This window comes from Anomalospiza imberbis, chromosome 4, assembly GCF_031753505.1.
Source record: "Anomalospiza imberbis isolate Cuckoo-Finch-1a 21T00152 chromosome 4, ASM3175350v1, whole genome shotgun sequence".
NCBI lineage: Eukaryota > Metazoa > Chordata > Aves > Passeriformes > Viduidae > Anomalospiza > Anomalospiza imberbis.
The window spans coordinates 39283528-39307861 of NC_089684.1; the positions used below are offsets into that span (position 1 = coordinate 39283528).

Consider the following 24334-nt stretch of genomic DNA (forward strand, 5'->3'; position numbering starts at 1 on the left):
CTTTTCTTTTTCAAGGACTAAAGTTTCCATTTGTTCCTCCTGCAAATACAGCAGTAAATGATAACATAAATTGTCATTACAAATACTTAGATGATTTTGCTGAAAGCACTTTTACCTCAAGTATGCCCCAAGAGACATCAGATCCAGTCTGGCTTAAGCCAGAAAAATGTTCCTTTAGATAAAAGCAAGAAATGAGAATATATTGGAGACTGTGTCCTAGTTAAGTGCAAAATGATTATGTCTCAACATAAAATGGCCCTTTATTTCAATGAATCCAGTTGATATGAGCTGAATAAGCCATCTCCTGGAACAAGAGGCACATTTCTATATGCCATGAATACAGAATGTCATTACCTGCCATTATGTCAGACCTCTAAAAACCACAGCAAGCTCCACACTTGCTCTAAATCCTCCTGAATGCAGTCTTTTGACTGAAACATGGATTTGAGCAATGCCCCATGAGGTGCCCCCTCCAAAAAACCCCACCTGTGGAGGGCATGCAGACCCCACAGACCTTGCAGTTTGCAGGATAGGTGGTAATTTCTAGAACTGAGTTTAATATGATCCTCTACCACAAAGAAACAAGCAGAATTAATTTTTATTTTCAATGTGGAATTTGTTTTAGAGATGTTTAATTTGTAATTATATCGTGCTGGCTGAATATTTAATTGTGTTGTGGCACTCTTCCCAGAGATCCTCTTGGATGCAGCTTTTAACAATTTCTTTCTGTTTCACAGATGGTCTGTATTTGCCTTTTGCTTTATTTATTATTTTTTTAAGAAGACTAATTGCAAGATTTAAAAATGAAAACAAAGAGCAATAATGACAATGGAACAGTTTTAGGCTTCAAGTGGTTACTTGTCTCCAAAATTTCTTGTGGAACTGAGGTGCTTCTGATTACTGAAAAGGCTGCAACGTAACACTGATCTCCAATTATGGTTTGAAATTTCAGCAATATGTAATTACTGCCTTCAGAATTATGTCTGAGCAGGTCACACAGTTCTCACAGGTATCCCTGCTATCAACTGTAGCCAACCTCTGCTAATCAACTCCCTAAAAAAACCAAAACAAACAACAGCAACAAAAAAATGGATTCATTATATTTTCCAGCCTGGCTTTTCCACACACCAGATAACAGCAGGAAGGGGATCCCAGTCACAGCTGGTGCTGTCCCCCAGGCAAGCCTCCAGGGTGGCTCTCCCTCCCATGCACTTCATTCCCAGTGACATTTCTTTGATGGGACTGCAAAGTCCTGATCGATTGCAGCAAATCACAGGCAGCCCTAGTTCTCCTCAGAAGCAAACACTGGGCTCTTGATCCCAAATATTCCGTATTTGAGGATGTTGTGGAGCTTGGCTTTAAGCCCCTCACTTTCCTGCCAATTTCAAATGTGATTCAAATCTCAGTTCATTTTCTCATCTGTTGCAGTCATTCTCACAGAACTTTCTTAGAACAGTATACAGAGGGGATTGTAAGAAAATTAACTGGGGGAATTTCTAGACCTGGCACTTCCAGAAGGATTTAAGAGGCCAAATCAGATGATGAGGCCATCATCTTAATATTAATCCCTTCCTTCCACACATATTTTTTACCCCTATGAATAATTCTCTCTTGCCTAGACTTTAAATACAAAAAGCTACTCATGCAGGGGCAACCTCCACTGCAGAGGATGTGCTGTTTGACTGCTTTGTCGTTGATGAACAGGAAATTACCAGCTAATAAAAGATGGTGACACAGCAAAACAATCCAAGAATAAATCCTAGACCACTTATGGCTCCTTCCCAGTAAGTTAAATTTCAGTGGAATTTTCACTGCTGTTCTCATCTGACAACAAAGAGAAAGTCAGGCTGTAATCAGCTGTGCTTTTAAGGCAAATAAAAAGAAGTAAATAAATGCCACAAGGAATCCTTCTCAGGCTGCTGGCAACAGCACAGCTACAAAATTAGCCTCTGCTGTGACAGATGGGTGTCACCCAGGTGGAACAGATGACACATTAAACAACAGACAGTCTCTCACTCCATCATATTTGACCCCAAAATGACAAAGCTTATATTTAAGGAACAAATTACCCTGATCTGTTAGGCATATTATTCTAAGTCATCCCATGTGCATTTAGGGAGCCAGGTACAGAACAGATTGTGTGATGTAAGGGCCTTATCTTCACTGATTTAACCTACAGGCATTACAGAAAGGTAAGTCCGTAGCTGAGCTTCCTACACAAAATAAAACCTTTTTGCCCAGTCTGCAAAGTAGATCTTGTGTTGCAAAAATACCAAGAGGAGGGAAGATCATAGTTAATTCCATTCCAAACCAAAACACAAATCTGTACACTGCACTTTATTTCTTCATGATAAGATTTGCTGTGCAGCACAGACAGGCCCCAGATGATAAGGGACATTTTAAACAGAGCTGGATCAGGTCAGGTACAACTGAATTTGAGCCCTGTGGAATTCCAGAGATGTCGAGCCAGGTAACCCTCAAAAGCTAGACATGATTGGTGGTTTTAAAGCTTGAATATTTCAAAGAGAATATTTTCCATCAATATCACAAGAGGGTAACAACCAAGACCAAAATAATGTCTCACAGCTTTTATTTTGTGTATGAATCAACTGGTCTAGAGGAAATACTACCTTCTTTGACTGGGAGTGTGGAAGAGTTCAAGGATACAGTATGTATTTTTAAAGGAAAACCTAATACACATGTTTGGGAAGGAAAAGGACAAGACTTAAGCTGCTTGCAGTATTTGCAGACATCCCTAGACTTTTTGAATAGAGGTATTCTTCTGGGGGCTTTCACCTTGTCTGAAGGTTTTGTACTTGTTCCAGGTCTTGCACTGTTTATTACATTTTAGAAACTCAAGTTATTCTTTCCTACTGCACTGCAAACTAGAACATTACTCTTGCTAATTTTGGGGACTCAAGAGCAAACAGAGCAGGGGAAGAGGCAGACAGATGAAAGTACAATTCTAAAAAAAAACATTTTAAGTTTCCATTTAAAAAAATAAACCACAACCAAAAGAACCCCAACTAAACCAAAGAGGAGAAGGAAGGATTTTCCTCAAACCTGCAGCAATAAAGTCTGTTCATTTTTTGCTTGCAATATTAAAACTATTGCTACAAATCTGCCTGACCCAGCACTGCATCAGCAATACAGGAAATGTGACAAGGGGCAACTTCCAACACGTTTGTCAGACCAAGACAAACAGACAGAAACTCAACGCTGGAGATTAATATTAAAGCCATAAATAAAGAGATGGCTTGCAAAGGAAACCACGGCAGATTATGGGGAATTATTTCAAAGAGATGTTAAAAAGAATTAGTGAAACTCCAAGCCCTCACACATATACTGTGGTCTCACCTAATTTCCCAGGCATTTGAAAAGACAACATTCCTTCTGTCCTGCCAGCTTGGATGTAGAGGAACTGTTCTGCTGCTCTGAGTTAGCACTGCGTGCTGTAGGACTCCTCAGAGCTCTGCTTGGCATGTTGTAACTGCTGTGGTTTAATCTTCACCCTACATTCCAAAAAAGAGTGTTCATTGGTGTTCATTGTCAAAGTTTACTATTACTCTCCAAGAGCTACTCTGATATTATCCCTATGGAGTTCAGACTTGTGAGAATTGTATATGGCCAATTGAGAAGGCTTTTAGAGAAATTCCATCAGGTTCATCAACTTTGCAAATCAAGGAAATTTCTTTTGAGGTGAAGAAACTGTATCTTAGATAATCAAACATTCATTCATTCCTACAACAATTCTGACTCCTGATCATTATCCAAGGCCTCCTTTTGTTATGTACCATATGAACAGAGTAAAGAGTTTCTTCTCTATGGAGTTTGCTGTCTTAAGATAAGAAACAGATTGACAGACCTGGATGTGCCCGTTTCCAAAGGTGACTGTACTTCCTAAGTGACATTCTCTGCAGGAGGCATCCCTTAACCTAGGGATGGGCTGGGCTTCTAAACCTCATCAAATTCTTCTGTGGATAGCATGGCTCAACCTATCGCATCTCTGAAGGAAATGTTCTCCATGTCATCCTTAACCAGTGGTTATTGCTACCACAGCTTATCAGAGGTTCATCTGAGAGAGAGTGGCTTTTAATGAAAGTTGCACTCCTCGTCATTTGCAGTCTTTGGTTTTGCATTTCTTGCTACTAAGAAATATCCAAAAGCCACCCTTTGCCAGTATTTAGAAGAAGGACAATCATGGTTTTGAAAATTCAGTTTCTCAGGGACCAATCCCCAAAACCACGGAAACTTCACCGATGTTTTTAATGAGAAAGGGATTGGTCCATGTATTAATTCACCTGTATTAATTCAGGACACAAGTGTGATTTCCCCTTCCCCTCCAGTCTCCTGAGAATAACATGTCTGGGAAATTATATCTTGTCACACACACACATCAGCAAAAGCATCTGGGAATTCCCATTCAAGGTGAGCAAACACAATTCAAACACAGTTAATTCAAGCAGGACCTCTTGGCACAGACAAAGCTCTTTTAAATTAGCTCCTGTATTTTTGGAAGGCCTTTCTTCAGCACTTTAATAATAATAAGCCTGTTTAATAATGAGACATGAACAAACAAGAGACACTGGATTTCCTCCAGCTTCTCCTGGCCTTGAAACTTCTCTCTTCTTCCACAGTTTCACTGGCCTTATGAATGGCTGTGAGAGGAATCTGGGAAGCTGGAAGTCTCCTCAAGCTCTGCTGGGAAACAGTCCCGAGTATCCCGCACTGGAGCTGAGATGTGAGAGCAGTTCCCAAATTAGCCACAGTAACTCCGTATATAGCAATTACTGCTCTGACATTTGGCAATTCTCAGTGCTTTTCTACAGCACTGCTCTTGTGTTTGAGATGTCAATTACATGCCCGAATAATTGCACAGACATGGTCACAATAAATGACCATTTTTCAAGTTAACTGCCTGGTACTTCAGATAAACAAAGAGAGATTTGGGTTTCATCTCCAGTAAAGCTCTCTTACTGCCAATGACATCCAAGTTTCCTGGCTTCTGGCAGCCACCAGCAACACTGTCCCAGCTGAACAGCTCCAGAAAGCACCAGAATTTGGGTGGGATGGTTGGGTGGTTATTTAAACAGTGCTCACATAAACCAAGAGATGAAGGGCAGTGAGAGGCGCTGAGCAATGACAGCCCCTTACCTTGAGCAAGGAATACTCAGGGAGCTGGAATAATGTTATATGAGCAGGGTTTTGCCAGTTAATTAACCTGATCTAATCAACATCTCTCTATTGCTGCAGGTATACCAGTTAATTTTCATCAGTGTAGGGAATCAAAGACATTATACTGCTATGGAATTACACATGTGGAATTGTGCTCACTTCCCCTAAAACTGGTACAGGCCTATCTTGGAGCTGTGACTCACAGGCAGATCTGCAAATGCAGGGAGCAGCAGATGGAATACAGGAATTAATACCCCAAACAAGAGACAATTCCTTTCAGTTTATTGGAGGGATCCTTTTTTTACAAGGGTCTTTTGAAAAAAAAAAAAAACTGATAATAGGTAGCTATTCTAAAAAATGAGGTATTTTGATGTTTTTCTTTGACATAAACAGGAGGTGAATCAGTTCAGAGTTGTATGACTACACTATAAATTAAGGTTGCTGATTGAGAAAGTGTTCTGCTCCAGAATGTGTGAATATATGTACATATATAAATAAAATTTATTTTATACAACTCCTATGGGGTTATTCTGGCTCTCCAGTCCTAACAAATAAAAATTTTTGTTGTTTGGTTTTGTTTTGTTTTTAAGTGTAGCCAGTGAAAGCAATGATGCAAATTACACCTTGGAAATAAATAAGTTCACCAGCTGTGTTATTTTTAGTCATCTCTCCAAATCTGCAGTGCTGGTTGAATATTTGGTCTCACAACACAGCAGACAAAAGTTGTGAATAGCGCTAAACCCCATTCTACTGATATCAGCTGGAATAAAGCACAGTCAAGGCAAATCTTCCCATTACTTCTAAATCAAAACTGCATGCTATCTTTGCTACTCCTGCAAAAACAAAAAAATAATCCTATTGTTTGGAGTAGCACTTGGTCCCCAGGGAAAGAATTCCTTTTGAACGAAACAGTTTTTTGTTTTGAATCTCTGCTAGGCAGAGAAACCAAATACAGCCCTTAGTTTCTCCCCCTTCACATGAGCTCTTTCACCATCTGTGCATGATCATGGCCCAGCCTTTCTTTCCAGTCTCTGAGAAAGACTCCTCCCAAACACCTCTCACCATGGGAACACATGGCTGCTGGGAACTCCAGCTTCTATTAAATGTGACATTAAAGCCACTCCCCAGCAGTCATCCAGGGCCTGATATGGAAGGAGAAACTGGGGAACTACTCTCTGCTTCCATTCTGCATCTCTGCCCCAAACTGCCCTTGTCCCTACAGAGTTTTCAGGGACACAGTGCAACAAGGTGGACCCCAGTACTCAGAGCAAACCAGCATCCAGATCAGCAGCACGACTGCGTGTGCTTTTCAAAACTCTACAGAAATGGGTATTATGAGCAGAATAAACAGGCAGGAACCCAAAACAGACAGAGGGATGTGTTCTTTTTTCCCCTCACACTATTCAATATCAACCCTAGTCTCTGGTTTGTGCATGCACCTGAGCTGTTCTCCCTCTTCTGTCACCTGGGCTGGAATCATCCCTGTGGACATTAGTTCTTGGAGCAATATCATCTGTAAAGAAAAAGCCCTTTAAGGCTGCAGATCTATTCATGCTTACTTAGAAAAGAAAGGCCTTGGTCTTTCAGCTTTGCAATAAATGGTTAATTAATGCAACAATGCTGGTGGCAGGTGGCAGAATTAAGCTTGTAATTTTTAGATTTTTCCAAATTATGTCATACAAACTATGGTGTGACTGTGCTGTTGTGGAATTATCTTGAAAGGATTACAGAGAGAGAGGAATAAAACTGGGTAAAACAAATGGTCAGGCTTGTAATGGGTCTCTGTTACTCCCAGAAGTGCCTGTTGTTCACAGCAGTCCTGGCAATTCAGCTGGTTCCAGAATAGCAAGTCCATTCTTGAAGCAGCAGCTCAGCCCCATTTGAGTTTGGCACTTTCATGTAACAGGGAGTTTACACAGGAATTTTATAGAGATTACACACAAAAAGATACAAAAAACCCCGAACAGTTATAAGACGTTTCATTCACTTGACACCTGGTGATGTTGGTTCAGCTCCTGTAGATGACCTGCCTGAGTTGGTTACAGGAAGCCAACCTGCTTTGCATGGAAGAAGGTCAGTTCTTCCCATTCTTCAGAATGATTTTTTGCTGACAGTGTGACTTATGGGATGACTCAGGCCTGCCAGTCGCTTCATCCTTATGAGCAGAGCTGAAAATCTCTTGTCACTCCATAACTTTTCTCCTAGATTTGATTGCCCTCTCCAACTCTCTCCTCTAAAGAAAAGGGAAAATGTTCTCCCAGCCTCTCCATGAGCCCTGGTCTAGGGTATCTAAAGAAGTTCCATGCAAACAAACAGTCTTAACAGTTTTCTCCTCTTCTTCCCGGAGTCGCTTCTTTGCCTACCTGGGGAGCACTGTAGGCTCACAGTCTCCTACATTTCCCAGCTCACATTTTCAGCACACCTGGTAGCAGGCAAACTCTCAGGTGCCTCCTGACAGCCACAGATCACTGGTCCATGTCACTCACAGGGAAAGAGTTTGCAGGTGGCTGTGCCCTCCAGGCTGGCTCAGCTTGGGACAAGGGTCTCGTTGCTATGATTAAGGAGACCTCTACTACATTTCAGGAAATTCTCAAGGTGCAGAGGCCTAAAAATTTGTTTTATAAAGAGAAATATGAAATACAATGCCATCACCCCCAAACAGAAGGTGGACTGAGCTGGGAATGATGATACTGGGATGCAAGGGAGAAACAAGGCACCTGACTGGGACTTGGTTCCAGCGGGGAGCAAGATGTGCCAACTCCTGAAATCTCAGCCACTTCCCAGTTCCCCAAGCACATCACATGTAAAAGCTTAGCTCTGCCATCACACCATGCTCTACAAAAACAGCCTTTGTGTCCAGAGGAGGAGCCTCTGCCTGGCAGGAGCTGAAATCGCCTGTGGCAGATGTTGAAATAGTTTCTGTGCCGAGCGCCATGGCACACAGGCACAGGATCTCCGCTCCATGGTGCAGAGAGCTTTAGGAGATCTGAGGCTGAGGGAGCCACACCGGTATATTGTATTCCAAATTGCAGGAGAGGATGCCTTGAGAAGAGCTTGCATGGTAATCTTCTATGCATATGAAAGACAGAATTTTAAGTAACCCAGGATACAAGATGTACCTAGTTTACAAATTGTTCCATTTCGTTGGCCTATAGAAAAGCAGGCGTTAATTAATCAAAATGTAACATCTGACAGCTTTTTTGAAAACCTCTTGTCCTGGTTTGGCATCACAACGTTTAAATATATCATTATGTGCTTTTCAAAAGCCTGATTGGAAAAATTACATCATTTTGGACTTTCTCAACATTTGGTGTGTCAGCTCCTAGTGTCTAAGAGTCCCATAAATAGATGTTGGACCACATCAATACAATTCCTGTCTGCAGATTTTCCATAACACACTTCACTCTATTATTCAAATAAAGTCCAAGTGGATCTTTCCCTGGGAACAGGGGTTATGCAATGCTCAGCACAGGAGGCTCAAGAAAAACAGTGTAAAGTCAAACATGAGCTGCAAACACTTGCAGAGCAGCAGAGTCTGTTTATATTTATTTCTATGTTGTGTTTCCATTTCATTCTCACTTAATAGCCCCCAGCTCCTTTTGTCTTTTTTGATCTACCAGACTCTTTCTCACATCTTGGTACATCAAGAGTGTGGCCTAGAAGCTACACATTAAATTGCCAACCTTTTAATAATGAAAATAATAACGGCAGATGATCAAAACTGTAATCTAATGAGATCCTTATGCTGCTAGGAACTACTGTTCCAAATTAAAATGATAAGCTCCTATAGTATTTTGCCAAAATCCACCAAATTCTGGGATCTGATAGAAAAACACAGTATTTAGTTTCAGGTCAGAAATGTAACATGACTTTAATACAGACATACTCCCAATAAGTATCTAAACTTTATTTGTGCATGAATTTCATTATCTGTGCTACCAGCCATGAGCATTTTAATGAGAAAGTTCTTGAATGCAAGGATTCTCTTAAGCATCACCATTTCCATTCGTTTTCCATTCTATTTTCACCAGACTGGTGAGACATTTCACTTTCAGTGTGACTCAGAATGCCAAGTTCAGAAAAAAATATCTCCATAGTTACACACCTCTCTCTTGCACTGAAGTGCCAGCTCTCCAGTGCCCAGCTTTCAAACTGTCAGTGCTGTAACACAGCAAAAATGCCGTGCCTCAGTCACCAGGAGAGGTTCGTTCCCAGTTGTTAGCCAGCACCTAAAACTTACAGCAACATTTTCCTCTCTGCAAGGATAGCTGAAAGACACCATGGAAATGATCTAAAAATCCAGTTGGCAATGTAAAAGAAAATTTTGTGTAGATATGCATCCAGCCTGTAATACCAAAAGGAAGGATTCAGCCTGAATTGGTCAAAAACAGAGAAATTCCAGAGGGTATATATTGGGAAATCGGAGATGTATGGACCATATAAATATGCAAAAATAGAATCAGTTCATACAATCTCTCAGTATAAAATGTAACACTCACGTTATTTCAAGTTCAACTCATGTTTGCAGTGTACAGAAATTAAGAACAAGGTATTAATTAAGAAATAATTACAGTATATTCTTTCATTTAACACAAGTACAGCGATGCAATGTAAGAAATCTCCACCTTTCTTCAGAAGACATTAGGGGACATCCCTACAGGCAATACCATTAGCTAGAAATGCATGGTCTGGGTTAGAGATAAGCCCACTAGTGGTTTTTGTTTGTTATTTAATTCTCATTTCTAGAAATAAGAAATTACCTTGTGACTGTCTCTCATTCTGACTTCTGCTGTTACATTTTAAAGTCACAATCACATCTCACTGTTTGCTTTATAAAGACAATGTAGGTTGCACCCGGGCTTCTCCCATGGACTTACAAATTTGACTCATGGACTTACAAATCCTCAAAATCTTACAAAAACATAAATTCGCTTGACACAGGCGAATTCAGGATCTGATTCCTTCTGGGACCTGTGATAATTTCGGCATCAGTTTGAAGCACCAGCAGCACGAGGTCCAGAGCTCTCCTCCACGCCTCTGTCTTGGCTGCAACGTTATCACAAACCTTTAAATCTGTGACTTGGTCAGGGGAGGGTTCAGAGCCACCCCTGAGCACTCCACCTCTCCTAAACTCTTCCAAAAGGTAAGCTGAGGGAGAGCCACAGGCCGCTGCTTTCTGGAGATGATAATCCACGGAGGCACCTGCTTCCAGCTCCGAGCTGGCCTTCGCCGTGTTACACAGGAGCACGGAGAGGTACCGCTTCCAGCCACTTGCCAGTGCCTGGAGCACAATGGATTTATACTCTGCCAGCCAGGGACTGGGAAGCTCTTTGTCGTTTCCCGGTCGCTTGGGCTGCTCTGCGAGCGCCTGGATGTGACTGAGGCACAAGAGCTCCACTGCACCGCCCCCAGGGAAAACCTTCCCGTCCTTTAGAGCATGATGGAGTCGATACAGCAAAGTCCAGAACTGGTCCTCGAGGAGCTGCGCCTTGGAAGGCAGGGCAGTGGTGAGCACGGCCGTGAGCAGGGGGATGCCTCCCGCGCTGATCCGCGCCGGCAGCAGCTCACCCAGATCCACCGCGCGCCCATCCCCGGTCTTCCATAGCTCCGCCCAGGCCCCATTCCTGATACAGGAAGCGTTCAGCTGGCTCAGGTACGACACTGCCTGGGCACCAGTGGCTGACTCGAAGGCACACAGCACATCCCGAGCCACACAGCCGATTACCAGTATCCTGCTGGCGATGCACCTTTCCATGAAGTTTTTGCACACGTTTCCTTTGACCAAAACCAGGTTTACTTCAAAGCTTATCAGTATATCCGACATTCTACTCAGCCACACATCTCCTGCCCTGCCTCCCTGTGGATTGGGACACTCCCATATGGTCCTTACATTAGGTGGTCTGTTAAAGCCTAAGTGTCGGTACCCCTCCGTGAGGTCACCATCCACCAGCAGAATCCTGAGGGGTTTGTCTGCAAAGTGTTTGATGACTGTGGCTTGCTCTGGTGACACTAATGTGACAAAGCCTGGGGAGACACAGGAATAGCTCTCGGGCAGGCCCAGCACACAGCACGTCACAATCTCTGCGATATTAACCTGGGAAGAGCCACTGCACTCCGCTCTCCCTTGCTGATAAGCAGCAATGCTTTGTAGAAGTTTCACGCTGGTCTGGTTTCCATGGCTCAGAGCCACTGCCAGGTGTCCTAAACCACAACATCCGCACAGATCTGCTGCTGGTCCTGAAAGGTGTCTCTGGAAATTACCTTGCTGACTTGCAAAAGGGCTTTTCCCTAGAGTGCTGAAGTGCCTGCTGTGGGTTAACTTCCGTGTGACATAGCTGGGTGCAGTAACACCACTTCCAGACGGCGCAGATGAACTTTCGTCACCCACTGCCTTGACAATAGAAGCCACCGAACCAAAGCCAGCCAAGGGTGAAACCAGGAACTTGTTAAAATTACAATCATCTCCTTGATGGGAACAAGAATTTATTGGAATTACCTCTTCTGTTGCAGAAATATCTGTCTGAAAACACAGCAAATTCCAAGGATTTGTAAGACCATCATGTCCAATTTGGCCAATTTTGCTTTCAAAAGCCTTTGGCCTAACTCTGCTAGAACAAAGCTCTTTCTTTACATCATGTATTGGTATTTGAAGACACTGGACTCTCTCACAGCAAGAGTTCAACCCCTCAGACATCACAGACAAGATTGCTGGAACAGGAACGTTCTGCTGGAGGCACTCCACCACAGCATTACTCCAGGCTCCAACCAGGAACAACAGGGTACTCATCCCCGTCTTAAACTCCTTGTTCTGAGCCTGAATGGTTTCGTTAAGAAGCTGTCCAACAGCACTTGTCAAATCCAAACTTTCAATCAGCCTAACAGCAGAACAAATCAATGTGCTCTGGTTGGTGACTTCATCCACAATGAATTTATGTGATTTCATTGGCCCCAGGAATGTTCTCCCAGTGGATGCTAAGGTTGAGAGTTTCTGGAGTCCAATGTGTCTCCTGGCATTCACATCCCTGAAAGCCATGGCAGTGGGCAGCATCTGTGAACAGATGACAAATTACTGCCCCATCCTCACAGGACACCAGAACACAACACCAAAAAAATAATTTAACAGTCTACCCCTGAACACGGCTTTCTTCCATATACAGCTTTCTTCCCGTACACTTATTATGAGAAATCAATGGGCAGAGTTGCTGAAATGGGGCACTGTTAAAATACCATGGAATTGTTTCTGGCTGGCTGATAGTAAAGAGCTGCTAATTCCCATGGTTTCTTACACACTTCCAGCAGTACAGGCTGTGTGGAACTACCACCTCCTCCCGCCCTGATGTCTGGAATTTCAGTTATTTGCCTTACTTAGGGCAAAAGTTCATTAGGGCAGAATGGACAAATTACATGCCAAACTCAAGAGCTCTGTGCAGATCCTTCTTGGTAACAACAGTCATACCATGCTGACTTTAACCTACAAGTCTGGAAAAACATATTTTATTCCAAATTGTGTTTAATCCAATTAACATGCATGAATAATTCATTAAGCAAAATAAAAGCAATGTCACTTCTTCATAACTTATAAACTGCCGGCACTTTAAAGTTTTGACCAACTATTAATTCTTAACACACCAAAAAGAAATCTTCTTTCCCTCAAAATCTCTTCCACACCATGGTCCCATGGCAGAAGACGTGGATTAAAATAAAGGTCCCTTTTTGAATAATGAAGTATATACACCAAGAATTGAGAACCCTGGCTCCTGTAACTCCTATGCTCAGGTTCAAATCACAGAATCACAGAATGGTCTGGGTGGGAAGCGACCTTAAAGATCATCCAGTTTCAACCCCCCTGCCATGGGCAGGATCATCTTCCACTATCCCAGGTTGCTCAGAGACCTGGCATTGGCCACTTCCAGGGATGGGGCATCCACAACTTCTCTGGGCAACCTGTTCCAGTCTGTCACCCCTTCACAATAAAGATTTTCTTCCTGATATCCAATCTAAATCGACTGCCTGCCAGTTTGAACCCATCCCCCCTTGTCCCATCACTATATGCCCTTGTAAATAGTCCTGTCCCATCTTTCCTGTAAGTTCCCTTCAGGTACTGGAATTTATTCACATCATTTATTCCAGCTCCCTAAATGCCCCTTTGCGTAGCTATTCCAAATCCAAAAAGGTGTTTTTTTTTTTGTTTTTTTTTTTTTTTTTTTTTTTTTTTTTTTTTTTTTTTTTTTTTTTCCCATCCCTCACAGCGAAAGTCTATTTGAATATTATGTCGTAGTATTGCTAGGGAGAGGAAGCGCGTCCTGGCCCGCCTGCTCCACACGGCCGGGGGGAAGCCGCCCGGAGCGGACACACCGGAACTGCATTGGCGGCGGCCTGGCCGCTTCCTGCGGCCCGGAGGGTGCCCGGCGGGCCGGTGCGGGTGTCTCACCGGAGGGGCCGCGCTGCCGACGCTTCCCTGGACACGGAGTTGCCTGGACACGGCCGCCGCTCCCTCAGGCTCCTCGCGGGCGGGCCCGCCCCCGCGCTCCCTCAGCTGTCCCTCACGGGCACGCCGCGCTGTCATTGGCCGGCGCCGCGAGGGGGGCGGCTTCCCGCGCTCGTTTCGCCCGCTCATTGGTCGGCTGGGCGGCGCGTGTCGGTTGCGCGCGGCGGTGCGGAGCTCCCGTCCCATCACATTCCGTCCCGTCCGGTCCCAGCCCGGAGCGGCATTCCCGGCCGGATGGTGAGCGCGCCCTCCCCGCCGCGGGCTCCCTTCCCACCGCCGCCTCCCCCGAGCCCCTCCGCCCCCTCCCGCCGACACCGTGCGTTGTGCAAACCCCCTCAGGTTCCACCCCTGTCCAGGCCGTCGTTGCTGCCCGGTTACCTCACACAGCACATCCCGGAGAGGCCCCCCCCCACTCCAACGGGAAAGACACGCCCGGAAAAACACCGGGATTCGCAAAATACGTCACCTGCTTTCGGCATGCCTGGTTCTTCTTAGCACAGCTCACAGACCTCCGCATCGTTCGGGGCCCGCAGCGTTGTTGGAATGGCACCGGCCAGGCCCGGAGGTGGAACCTGAAAGGGATTTGCACAGCTCAGATGTGAAATAAATGGCACAATAAGTCTCCGTAGCCAGGAAAAGGTCTCGTGTGTCTTCTTCCCGGAGCAGCATATAAAAAGTCTGATACGTGTGTTAATAGCAGAGGGAAGTCAGGGGTGAGCCAGACAAATGGCTTTGCAGTCCAGTCTGGGAGGGACAGATCACACTGAAAAACGAAATTTTGTTAAAAAATAGAAGAAAATGGAATCTTTTGAATTAAAAGAGAGATCCCAGCCCTAAACATGTTAACAATTCAGCAGAGGCAAGACACTGGTCAGCAGTAACTAGGTAACAAATTCCTCGCTCTGTGCTTGTTTTATTTACTTCTATGAAGCCTACTCACTTGGAGCTGCGGGTGCGAGGGACTGCCTGCCTTTCCTTCCAAGATTCCGTGCAGATTCAAGGCTGCAGGACGAAAATCTGTCTGCTGCTGATTTAAAAACAAAACTGTACTTGAGGAAGGCATTTTCCCTACTTTATGGATTGGGGGGGGACACTCTATACTGCACTGGCTTACACCAGAGGCAGGAAAGGTCTCGGAAGTGTCCTGGAAAACGATGCACCAGCTCAGCACAAGCAGATTAGTTGTCCTTATGGGACAGATTGTGTGTTGATCTCACTGCTCCCACTGGATGTTGCTGCCTGGCTCCACATCTACTCAATGGACAGGCAGCCTGGTGCCACACAGCTCCCTTTAAACTTTTCTCCCATAGGAGTGGCTGATTTTGAGTCTCATTTGCAGCCAAAACCCTAAGCAACCACCCTCTTTAGCTGTGAGGATGCTGTACTCATATTTTTCACATAAACCTGCAGGAAAGGCAACTGGCAGGAGGTGCAGAGGGTCATGGTCACTTCAGTGGAGTGTTCATTTTCAGGCCGCCCACCTGTTTTTTTTGGCATTGTTCCTTGAATTGATAATCTTTCAGTTTAAAACAGAAAACAGGGAGCCCAAATCCACATTCCCCAGGAGCAAAATCTCTTTGTTTCTTTCTACAATAACCTAAGGAAATTTACATAGAGACTCAATGTCTACCACTTGCATCAAGGAATGTCTCTCACCTCTATAGTGTTACTGTTGTCATTTATAATTAAGTGTATTTTAAATTCTCCCAGGAATGTGCTGTTTCTTATCTGTTCTCTCCCTTCACTTTCTGAAGGCATCCAACTATAGAAAACCTGGCTTAGGTACAGCCCAGCGGAAGAAAAGTGGCTTGAAACCTGAACTTACAGAAGAGCAAAGGCAGGAGATCAGAGAAGCTTTTGATTTGTTTGACACTGATGGGTCTGGAAGCATTGACATAAAAGAACTGAAGGTTTTCAAACTTTTTTTTCTTTTCCTTCTGAGGTGAAAATATCTTTGATCTCAAAATTGTAGCTGCTTTTTATATTTGTCCAACCCTTAGCTCAGCTCTTACACCAAGACTCTGGTGGCCTCCTTACAGAATTGGTTTTGGTATTTTGGCACAGGTTGCAATGCGTGCCTTAGGCTTTGAGCCAAAGAAGGAAGAGATTAAGAAGATGATAGCAGACATTGACAAGGAAGGGAGTGGCACCATCAATTTTGAAGACTTTTTGGCTATGATGACACAAAAAATGGTAGGAATTCTTGGCAGAAATTCTTGTGGCAGCATAAGTGTCAGTCATAACCTCTCAGTGTCAGAGGTTTTCTGATTAACATATGCTTTATTCTTGGTTTAGAGCGAAAAGGATTCAAAAGAAGAAATCCTGAAAGCTTTCCGATTATTTGATGATGATGGCACAGGAAAAATTTCATTCAAAAACCTGAAAAGGGTTGCCAAGGAGCTGGGAGAAAATTTAACAGATGAAGAACTTCAGGTAAAATCTGATTTGCCAGAGCTTTTCTAACAGGCACAGATTATTCCTGTAGCTCCTACGGATTGGGTGGGAATTTAGTCCTATACCAAAAGGGCTGAGAGGTCAGAAATATGAAAAGCAGTCAAATACATAGTTGTTTTCATATGAAGTGCCTCTGATTTATTGTTGTTTTAACAAGTGGAATATCTTGTGTTTAGAGTCCAGTGCCTGATCAAATGTACACTGTGTTTTGTAGGAAATGATTGATGAAGCTGATCGAGATGGAGATGGAGAAGTAAGCGAGCAAGAATTTTTGAGAATCATGAAGAAAACTAGCTTATACTAATATCTGTTGCCTTGCTATACAGCTGGTCCAAAAGATAACCTGGAAAAGGTTTAAAAACTGGGCTTGTGCCTCCTGCACGTTTTCTGCTATATGAATGAAGTCTGAAAGAGCAGATTTTTTTGGTTTATTTCTCTTTTTCAACAAAGATAATTGGGGAAGGAGGGCTGCAGTACCCAAGACTGCCAAAATGAGATACTGCATAAGTCAAGGAAGATACTGCAAGGCAGGGTCCCTTCCCCTCTAACATAACAACTTCCCTGATTGCCATTTTGGATAAAAACTACTGTGTTTTACTATTTAACTAAAAGATACTTCACTTTAGATGTGAAGATGCCCACTGCTCCTGGGAAAGGCTACTTTGCCTTCCCTAAGGCTACTCATTGAAGGGACAAGCACAGTATTTTTTATTCCTTTCAAGGTTTTTTAGGTTATCTTTTGGTATTTGTCTCCTGTTGTTTATTTCCATGAAAGACTCTAAAATTAATTGTATATTTGTCTGTATTTCTGTATGAAACACTGTTTTCCTATGGCAAGTTGTTTTTGGATTTAATGGAAAGCAAATGTAGATTTGGTTCTTCCTTTGGAGCTCTATGCCATCCATAGATGTTCTTGTGTTTATCTGATCACCTGAAACCAAAATGAAAGTTGATTGTAACCTGCTTGGATGACCAAAGTTTATTGTTTATAACCAGGCAACATCTTGTGCCATTGTTTTTACTCCCCAGACATCACAGAGTTGCTGTTACTCCAGGATTTCAGGTACCTAAAAAGTTCAGTTCCATGGTGCACTAGAGTAAATTTTGTCTTGTTGACAGTTAACACTGCAGAGAGGACTTGCATCTGAAGTGAAAAAGTAGCTCACCATGGACATCTGTGGAGCACTGAATATATTTAAATTCATGCAGTCCAAATCCATTTCACATATCACAGGTTTTGGGGTGTTTTTTTTAGGAGTACCTTTATTTTCTTCAGTATTTCTTTCATATACTGTCAATCCAGGACTTATTGGAGAGCCACATTTCCTTCTGAAATCTAGAGCAGTGACACACAGCCTGCTATCTGATTATGTTGCTCTGCAGGAGGGTTTATCCTTTATAGACAATCAGCGTCTAAACTTTCAAATCTTGTAAAGCTCCAAAAGCCTGAGAAGTCCCCTGTTAACATGGTGGCTGTAGATGTAATCTGTTGTACTGCAAGTGTTTTAAAATGTCTTACCTTTGTATAAGTGTGAAATAAAACTGTTTTGCAAGTTAAGAAGTTTTTGTGCTTATTCTCTTTTTCCCTTAATTATTTTAAAGTCTTAAATGCCTCACCAAGTACATTTTCACTTTCATTTATCTCTTCTTTCTAAGAGAGGAATTCTTAGGTGCAGTAGTCTGTCACGTAATTCCTCTTCCACTCTGATGATTAAAAGTTTCTAGTACTAACCGCATATATTCAGAAAGGGAAATTTGAAGTTCTAGTTGATTATGGGGAATCCCAGAGCCTATTAGAGTGACTGTACTTTTTTTTATGCTGCCACAGGAAGAGATTGATGACTGTGGTTTACCTATGATGCATGCCACTTCTCTCTTCCTGTTCTATTCCCATTATCTGCCCTGAAGGTAGGAAAAAGCCACACAATCAACCCTGCCATGTGTACTACAACGGTGAAATGTTATTTCTGGCTTGCCCATTCATCTCTGAAGTCTGGAATGTCAAGCAGTGTCTGAATGAGCACAAAACTTGCAAGTGTTAACAAATGTCTCATGGTTCTTTATTTTGCAGGATAGTGAGAGAAATCATCCCCTCTTCAGCCTGGCAGCTGGCTGTGAACCCCATCCTTTGCATCCCTCCTCTCCTTATGCTGACACCGAGAGTGGGTCCTTACCTGGCATCAGCAGATTCCCCTCAGCTGGCTGCAATTCAGACATTCATTGTGTGCACCATCAGAAAAGCCTGGTTTTCACTCTGAGTGTTCATTCTAGGCAGATAATGTACAGAAAGGAAAGTGGAACTGCAGTTTGTGTCTGGCAAACACCTAAATTTCAAAGCATTGGTAAGGGCAATAAACAGCTGCTTGGGAGATAATATTGCAAATGTCTTCTAATGAGATATGTTTTGAAATGAAAAAGTACCAGGCTTTTAATAAAATACAAAATAGTTCAAGAGAAAAAAAAATTGCTTACAAGTTATATTTGAAAATATGACAATTGCATGGCAATTTTAATCTCCCACATGCAGCTTCTAACTTCTGCATCATCTCTCAGGCCCACGGTACAGTCCCACAGTCCTGGCAATCCCATACTAAGGCAAATCTTCAGCTGGCTTTAGGGAAAAAAAGACCCAAGGAACTGCCAAGGAGTGCTGTGCTCTCACTTCATTAGGTGTGAGTTTGTTTTTAGAGCAATGAGCACACGATCAGCTTCTAACAGTTCAGAAGAAAAAAGGCTTCTTTTCAGGTACACCTAATTTTGGCATTTAAAAGAGGATGGGGGGAAGCAACACAGGAAACATTTGCGTACATTCGCATGCCAGGAGTCTTACTAACAGAGCCCAAATAGTTCCATAAACTGATGAGGCATTTAATATTAAAATATTTAAATTGGTCATTTACAGTTTTGAAGACTAACTCTCACATCCTGCAAACTGCCTGGTGAAGTCACACCAAACATTTGAAATGTTCAATATTAATTCTTTGTAAACCTCCCCACTGAGTTAAATAAATCAAATATTGCCACACTACAGCTCCTTTTAAATGCCCCTGGGTAGCCTAAGTAGATTTTGGGCAGGGCATAGGGCAGCAAACTGTTCCGTCTAGAGGCTGAGATGAGCCTTGGCCACTTGAGGAAAGGCAGCCTCAGGGGATAACGCTGCAAAGCCATCTTCCTTTGTATCACACCTCTCAATACAACGAGGGCCGAAAGATCTGAGAGCGTGGCAGCCTCGCTAGAGGGCATCCAGTTACTGACGTGTGAGGTGCGTGAGGCTTTGATGCTTTGCCTCCGCTGTGGCTTTCAATGAGGAAAGTAGGCACACAAACATCATCCATACCGGGCTTGAAATACGTGGTTGGATACAGAATTATTTTCTCTGAAAGGAAGAACGCAAGGCTTCTCTCACAACCCATGTGCCAAACGCTGTAATTATTAGTCAGTTGTTCAAAGCTAAACCCCCAAACCACACTTTCTGAAACTCCCACTCTGTATCAATAATTGCAGGCACTCACTCAGGAGAGCAGAGAACTCAACTCGCCTTTTACACAGTCCCCCCGAGTGCTCTGACCACTCTGTAGAGTTCTTTTCTCCCTTTGGGAATACTGCTATCAAATGGAACCACTTCCAGCAGAGAGACAGAGCCAGGCTCGCTGCAGGATGCTTGTGGCCCTCCCTTGGGATGTGAGAAAGCTGGAATCGTGGCCTTGCTTCGAGTCAACAGGAACAAGAATTTGACAATTAGACTCTTGTCCCCAAGGTGAGTGTGTTGACCTTTAAGGATGTGGCATAACTCCCATGGACTTGTGGGGATCTAAACCTATAGCTGTGGAACTCTTTGCAGTCCTGGCTGCCACTAATTACTGAACGTGAAATTGCTCAAGGCATTTTTTTCTTTTTTTTTTTTTTTTTGCTTGTCTGAATTAGATTCAACACAGAGAATATTAACAAAGCAAACTGTAAAGCCTGAGCTGCAAAGGTGTAAAACTCCCTTGCTCTCAAGGCCATTTTATATCCTCTGAAAGCTTCTGACTGGTTCTAGCAGTGACATAAGTTTCACTATGAAATGAACCCCTCCACATTAAATAAAGCCATAAAAACAGGTTTCCGTAGGAAGCAAATAGAACACCTAACCTAGCCCATCTCCAACATTATTTTGGATCACTTTCTACCCAAAAATATAGCTTAGTGTAATGAAACAAAACCAGCATAATTCACACATCCATGCTATTGTCTGACCTTGCTTCCTGGTATGGTTCCTTCTCCACCTCAATACAGAGAAAACAGATACATACTTAACTCTAAATTTTTTCAGAGATCCAAATGAGAAGTACTATAAAAGCTCTAAACATCAAAGAAAAAGTGACCACAAACACTGTAGCTTAAAGGTATTTCAGTTTAAAAATACAACATTTAAGCAGCTTCTAAAAACATAGTATTAGATCATCTCAGTATAAGTTTTAAGTCTGTGCTCCCCATGTTTTCTCTTTATAGAGCTTAGGACATGATTGGCCAAGCAATCTATGGTTTCCACAAATCTTTTGAATGTTTTGTTTAAATCAGTCCATAATACACTCATGAGGTTGAAGGGAATTGCTGCAGAATAGCTCCTTTTGGAAAGGACATAATTTTAACAAAGTTTTTAGGGTTTGTTTGGGTTATTTTCCCATCAGGTTAACTAAATTATTAATGAAGTAATTGGTGTTAGTAGTGGAATGACAGGTACCTTTTGTAGAAATAAAAAGAGATTTTTGCTTTGATGAAAAAAATCCGTGCCAGTGAAGGTACAGTCCATCTAGAGCAGATATTAGGCAAAATAGGTGCTAAAATACAATTATTTTCTCTAAGCAGAATATTACCGCAGTTGAGACTAGTGTTCAATAAACATATCCCTTTACATGGCTCTTTCTCATCCTCCTTCTTAACATTAGGAACCAATAAAGTACTCATCAAAATGGCCAAGAGGTTTGAATATTATTTCTACTTGTGATGTGAAATTTATAAAAATATTTTTGTCGAATCCTGATAAACTGGGTCACTGTCTGGCTGGGCTAAATGCTTCAGCTCATTCTGCAGAAAACAGCTCTATTATTGCTAATGGCATTAAAAATAGCAATATTACAAATCCAAGAGAAAATGTAAGTTGAAAATGCTTGTGTATCACAATTAAAGGAGTTTTTCCAGGAAATGAAAGAGCTTTTTGAAGGTGGGAGGGAAGAAACAGGTACTTTTATTCTTCCTACTATCAACCCAAGATGCAATAGATGAATTAACAGGATATTATTTATTGTGTGGGGATTTTTGCGCCAAGATTCAGAATTCTCCCGACTGTTGAAAACCTGTAATGCCGTGACTCACTGAATTAAGGTCTAGGATGGTGCAATCCTGACCCCCTCCTGCCAAGGGCTCAGCATCATCTATTCCCATTGCCTGCAGCAGGACTAAGCGGTGCTTTAGCACTTCTGCAAAACTCGGCCTTAGACCATGGAGGCTTTAGGTATGGGCTTCCTATTTCCTGCGGTGGATTTGTGTAGGTGGCCTCCTTACCAGAAATCCATACTCCTACACATCAACTTCTGACTGTGTTTCTGCAGAAATGACTATGATTAAAGGAATGAAATATTTTGAAAATAAAAATCATCTGTTTGTTTCTCCAGACCAGTTGGGGTATCTCCTGCTGGTGAGATCAATTTCTTCTCTTGTGTGGCAAAATAAGGAGTGGGGTAGAAACCAAAAGGATTAAGGTTTGCAAGGGCACTGTGGCTTGGGCTGCTGCACACACGGAGAGGGGAGAGCCCATCTGAATTGTCCTCTGCCCATCGCTGGCAGCTGAGTCACTGGCCCAGATTGCAGAGCTTCTTGCTGCTGCATATTGCAGCCAGGAAAATCCCACATCCTCCCAGTGGGTGTAGGAAACACAGCTACAGCCTCTGGATGCATTGGCACCAAAAACTAAGGGGAGATTGTGGTGCAGGCGGTGGCTGCAGGCTCAGGGCCAGCGTGCCAGCCCGGGGAGCTGCGAGTGGAGCCTGGGCCAGCACTGCCTGCCCACAGCCCTGCTGGTTTGCCAAGCCCAACACCGCAAGGTGTGTGACCAGCTCTACCTCCCCGCATGGGGACATGCCAGGGCCACCAGCAAATGGCCTCTGCTGTCCCACCTCATCCTGTCTCCCTGCTTGTAGTGAGGAGCACATCATACCTTGCCCTTCCTGGTCTTCCCCAGCCCAGGCTGTTTGCCTTCAAGCACAGGGGCTTAAGGAAGTCTCAGCTTTTGCCATGCTGTTGTGGCCAGCACAGCCCTCGTGGCTCCAGTGAGGGTCACCAGAGGTGCTGCTCTCACCTCCCACCCATCTCTGCCCCAGCCTTATTCCATGATTGCAGAGCTGGGTGGTCAGCCAGGGCAGCTTCAAACTCTGAATTTTCCAGTACTGGCTCAATACTGCCAATGCTGCTTCAGATGATGGCTCTGCAAGCATCCTGCTGGGAGAGCAACCCAAGATATTGCCCACAGATCCATCTTGTTTCCTGCCTTGTGTTCCCTGTGGCACTTGCCAAGCTTATGTTGAGGGTGGTGTTATTCTGAGAAGACCACAAGCATCCTAGGTCAGGCAGCCAACGCCTGGCTCTCCAGCCTAGGGTTGGGTACTGCTCTTGGGAAAGGAAACACAGGAACATACCAGCATGGGTTTGCCCAGCTGTCTGGGCAGTTGCTCCAGACAAAAGCTCTTTTGAGAAGCTGCTCCTGTAAAGGGGACAAGAAAAGACCTGACATCCCTAAGTGTGAACTTCCGCGCTGAGGTGGCAACCGTAGAGCTCTGCTGGCACTGGGAAAGGTTGCCTTAGGAAAGCAATCAAATAGCCTCAGTCAGCCCTGGGCAGTACAAACCCTCCCACCCCAAGTCTCCAATGGCTTATAGGCCACTTGGCTCAGAAATGACATCAGCACCCCAGCCAATCCCACAACCCTAACACAATCCTTCTTCAGCAGTGACATGCTTCCTTGGAGGCTTCTTGTTCTCCTCCTTGTGCCTCCTTAGCAAAGTTGCTGCCCTTGTGCCTTCTGTTTAGCCACCTGAAACTTGTCCTAGGAAGGTTAAGCAGCAAGACCGTGCAGAAAATAAAGGAGGAAACTTCCTCTGACATCCATTCCCTGTCACATTTGTTCCATGCCCATATTGACCAAAACACAGGAAAGGACAGACAGGAGAAAATAGCTACATGTCAAGGGAAAAACAAACCAGCCTTTCCTAGCTCTGTCTAGGCATGCATCCATTTACCAGACCAAGTGCTTTTGGCCCAGTCTGATGGGCAGACCAGAGCCTGCCTCTGTATTCTATGCCAACAAAGGAGGAACAAGGTCCAACAATTCCTTTACTATGACTGGGTCACCACTTGGATGTTTTAACACTGGTGCTCAACACCAACATTTTCTTCTGAGCAGGTGTCACAGGTCGGCTCCACCATGGGCCTGGTTACACCACAGGTGCTCCCTTTACTGGGTTCAGCATTTCCCTTTTCACCCAAACTACTTTATAGTGATAATTCACAGATCTATCATGGCCACCTGGGACATTTCTAAATATCTACAGCTGCATTCTTGAACTGAATTTCCTTCATTCTGTTGTAGTCAGAATGAATTTACAAAAACAAATCACATATGAGCTGCTGTCTCATTGTCCTGGAGTTCAAAATTTTAAGGTGGTTTTTGAATAGCACCTGCAAATGTCAAGGTGGCAGATTAATTATTTTTAAGATACAAAATTATTTGTCTTTAAGAGTGAAGCACCGATTCAAACTGAATCTAGGTATCTAATGGAAAATGGAGTCTAGAACAGTAATTTTTTGTGGCATTGTTGCCATCCTGAAACTTTCACAGTTCAAAAGGTGGCATAAGCCTTAGACAAAAAGAAATCATTTCACACTTATTTCAGCAGTTTCCATTGAGAGACTGGCTTGTTCAAGGCCCCATCTCTTTAAAAACATTACATCAACTTCAGTAGATGTTACTTGATAATGCTCACTGAGTTCCTAGCAATTACCATTCTTTTTAATTTGCATATGAGTTGGTTTAGGGACTATGCAGGCAGAACTGTAATAGCCCCATGCCCTCAAAAACTTTCAGCCTCAGCAGAAGACAGGCAACATCTAAGTATTGGCCAGAAATCCAGGGAATGTTAACATCTTTCCAATAATAATTTCTTAGAAAAGCAGCCTGAAGAT

The 24334-nt window shown here is 43.4% G+C and overlaps 2 protein-coding genes across 2 annotated transcripts; one reads left to right on the plus strand and one right to left on the minus strand.

Annotated features, from left to right (window-relative positions):
* Positions 1 to 738: 738 nt before the first annotated feature.
* On the minus strand, positions 739 to 13849 carry BBS12 (Bardet-Biedl syndrome 12). Its single transcript, XM_068187953.1, has 2 exons — positions 13607 to 13849; positions 739 to 12223 (listed from the first exon to the last, which is right to left on the minus strand). Exons 1-2 carry the CDS (start codon positions 13847 to 13849, stop codon positions 10088 to 10090), a joined length of 2379 nt encoding a protein of 792 aa, XP_068044054.1. The 3' UTR covers positions 739 to 10087.
* CETN2 (centrin 2) lies at positions 13765 to 17678 on the plus strand. Its single transcript, XM_068187958.1, has 5 exons — positions 13765 to 13900; positions 15418 to 15573; positions 15728 to 15856; positions 15959 to 16096; positions 16332 to 17678. Exons 1-5 carry the CDS (start codon positions 13898 to 13900, stop codon positions 16419 to 16421), a joined length of 516 nt encoding a protein of 171 aa, XP_068044059.1. The 5' UTR covers positions 13765 to 13897; the 3' UTR covers positions 16422 to 17678.
* Positions 17679 to 24334: the final 6656 nt, after the last annotated feature.

Bases quoted from the DNA above. Each gene is read 5' to 3' on its own strand.
- BBS12 (XM_068187953.1), bottom strand. From the start codon at position 13,849: ATGGGACGGGAGCTCCGCACCGCCGCGCGCAACCGACACGCGCCGCCC. The intron at 12,224-13,606 runs GTGAGACACCCG...ATCTGTTCACAG, and splicing joins TCGGCAGCGCGGCCCCTCCG to ATGCTGCCCACTGCCATGGC.
- CETN2 (XM_068187958.1), top strand. The intron at 15,574-15,727 runs GTTTTCAAACTT...ATTTTGGCACAG, and splicing joins TTGACATAAAAGAACTGAAG to GTTGCAATGCGTGCCTTAGG. The intron at 16,097-16,331 runs GTAAAATCTGAT...TGTGTTTTGTAG, and splicing joins TAACAGATGAAGAACTTCAG to GAAATGATTGATGAAGCTGA.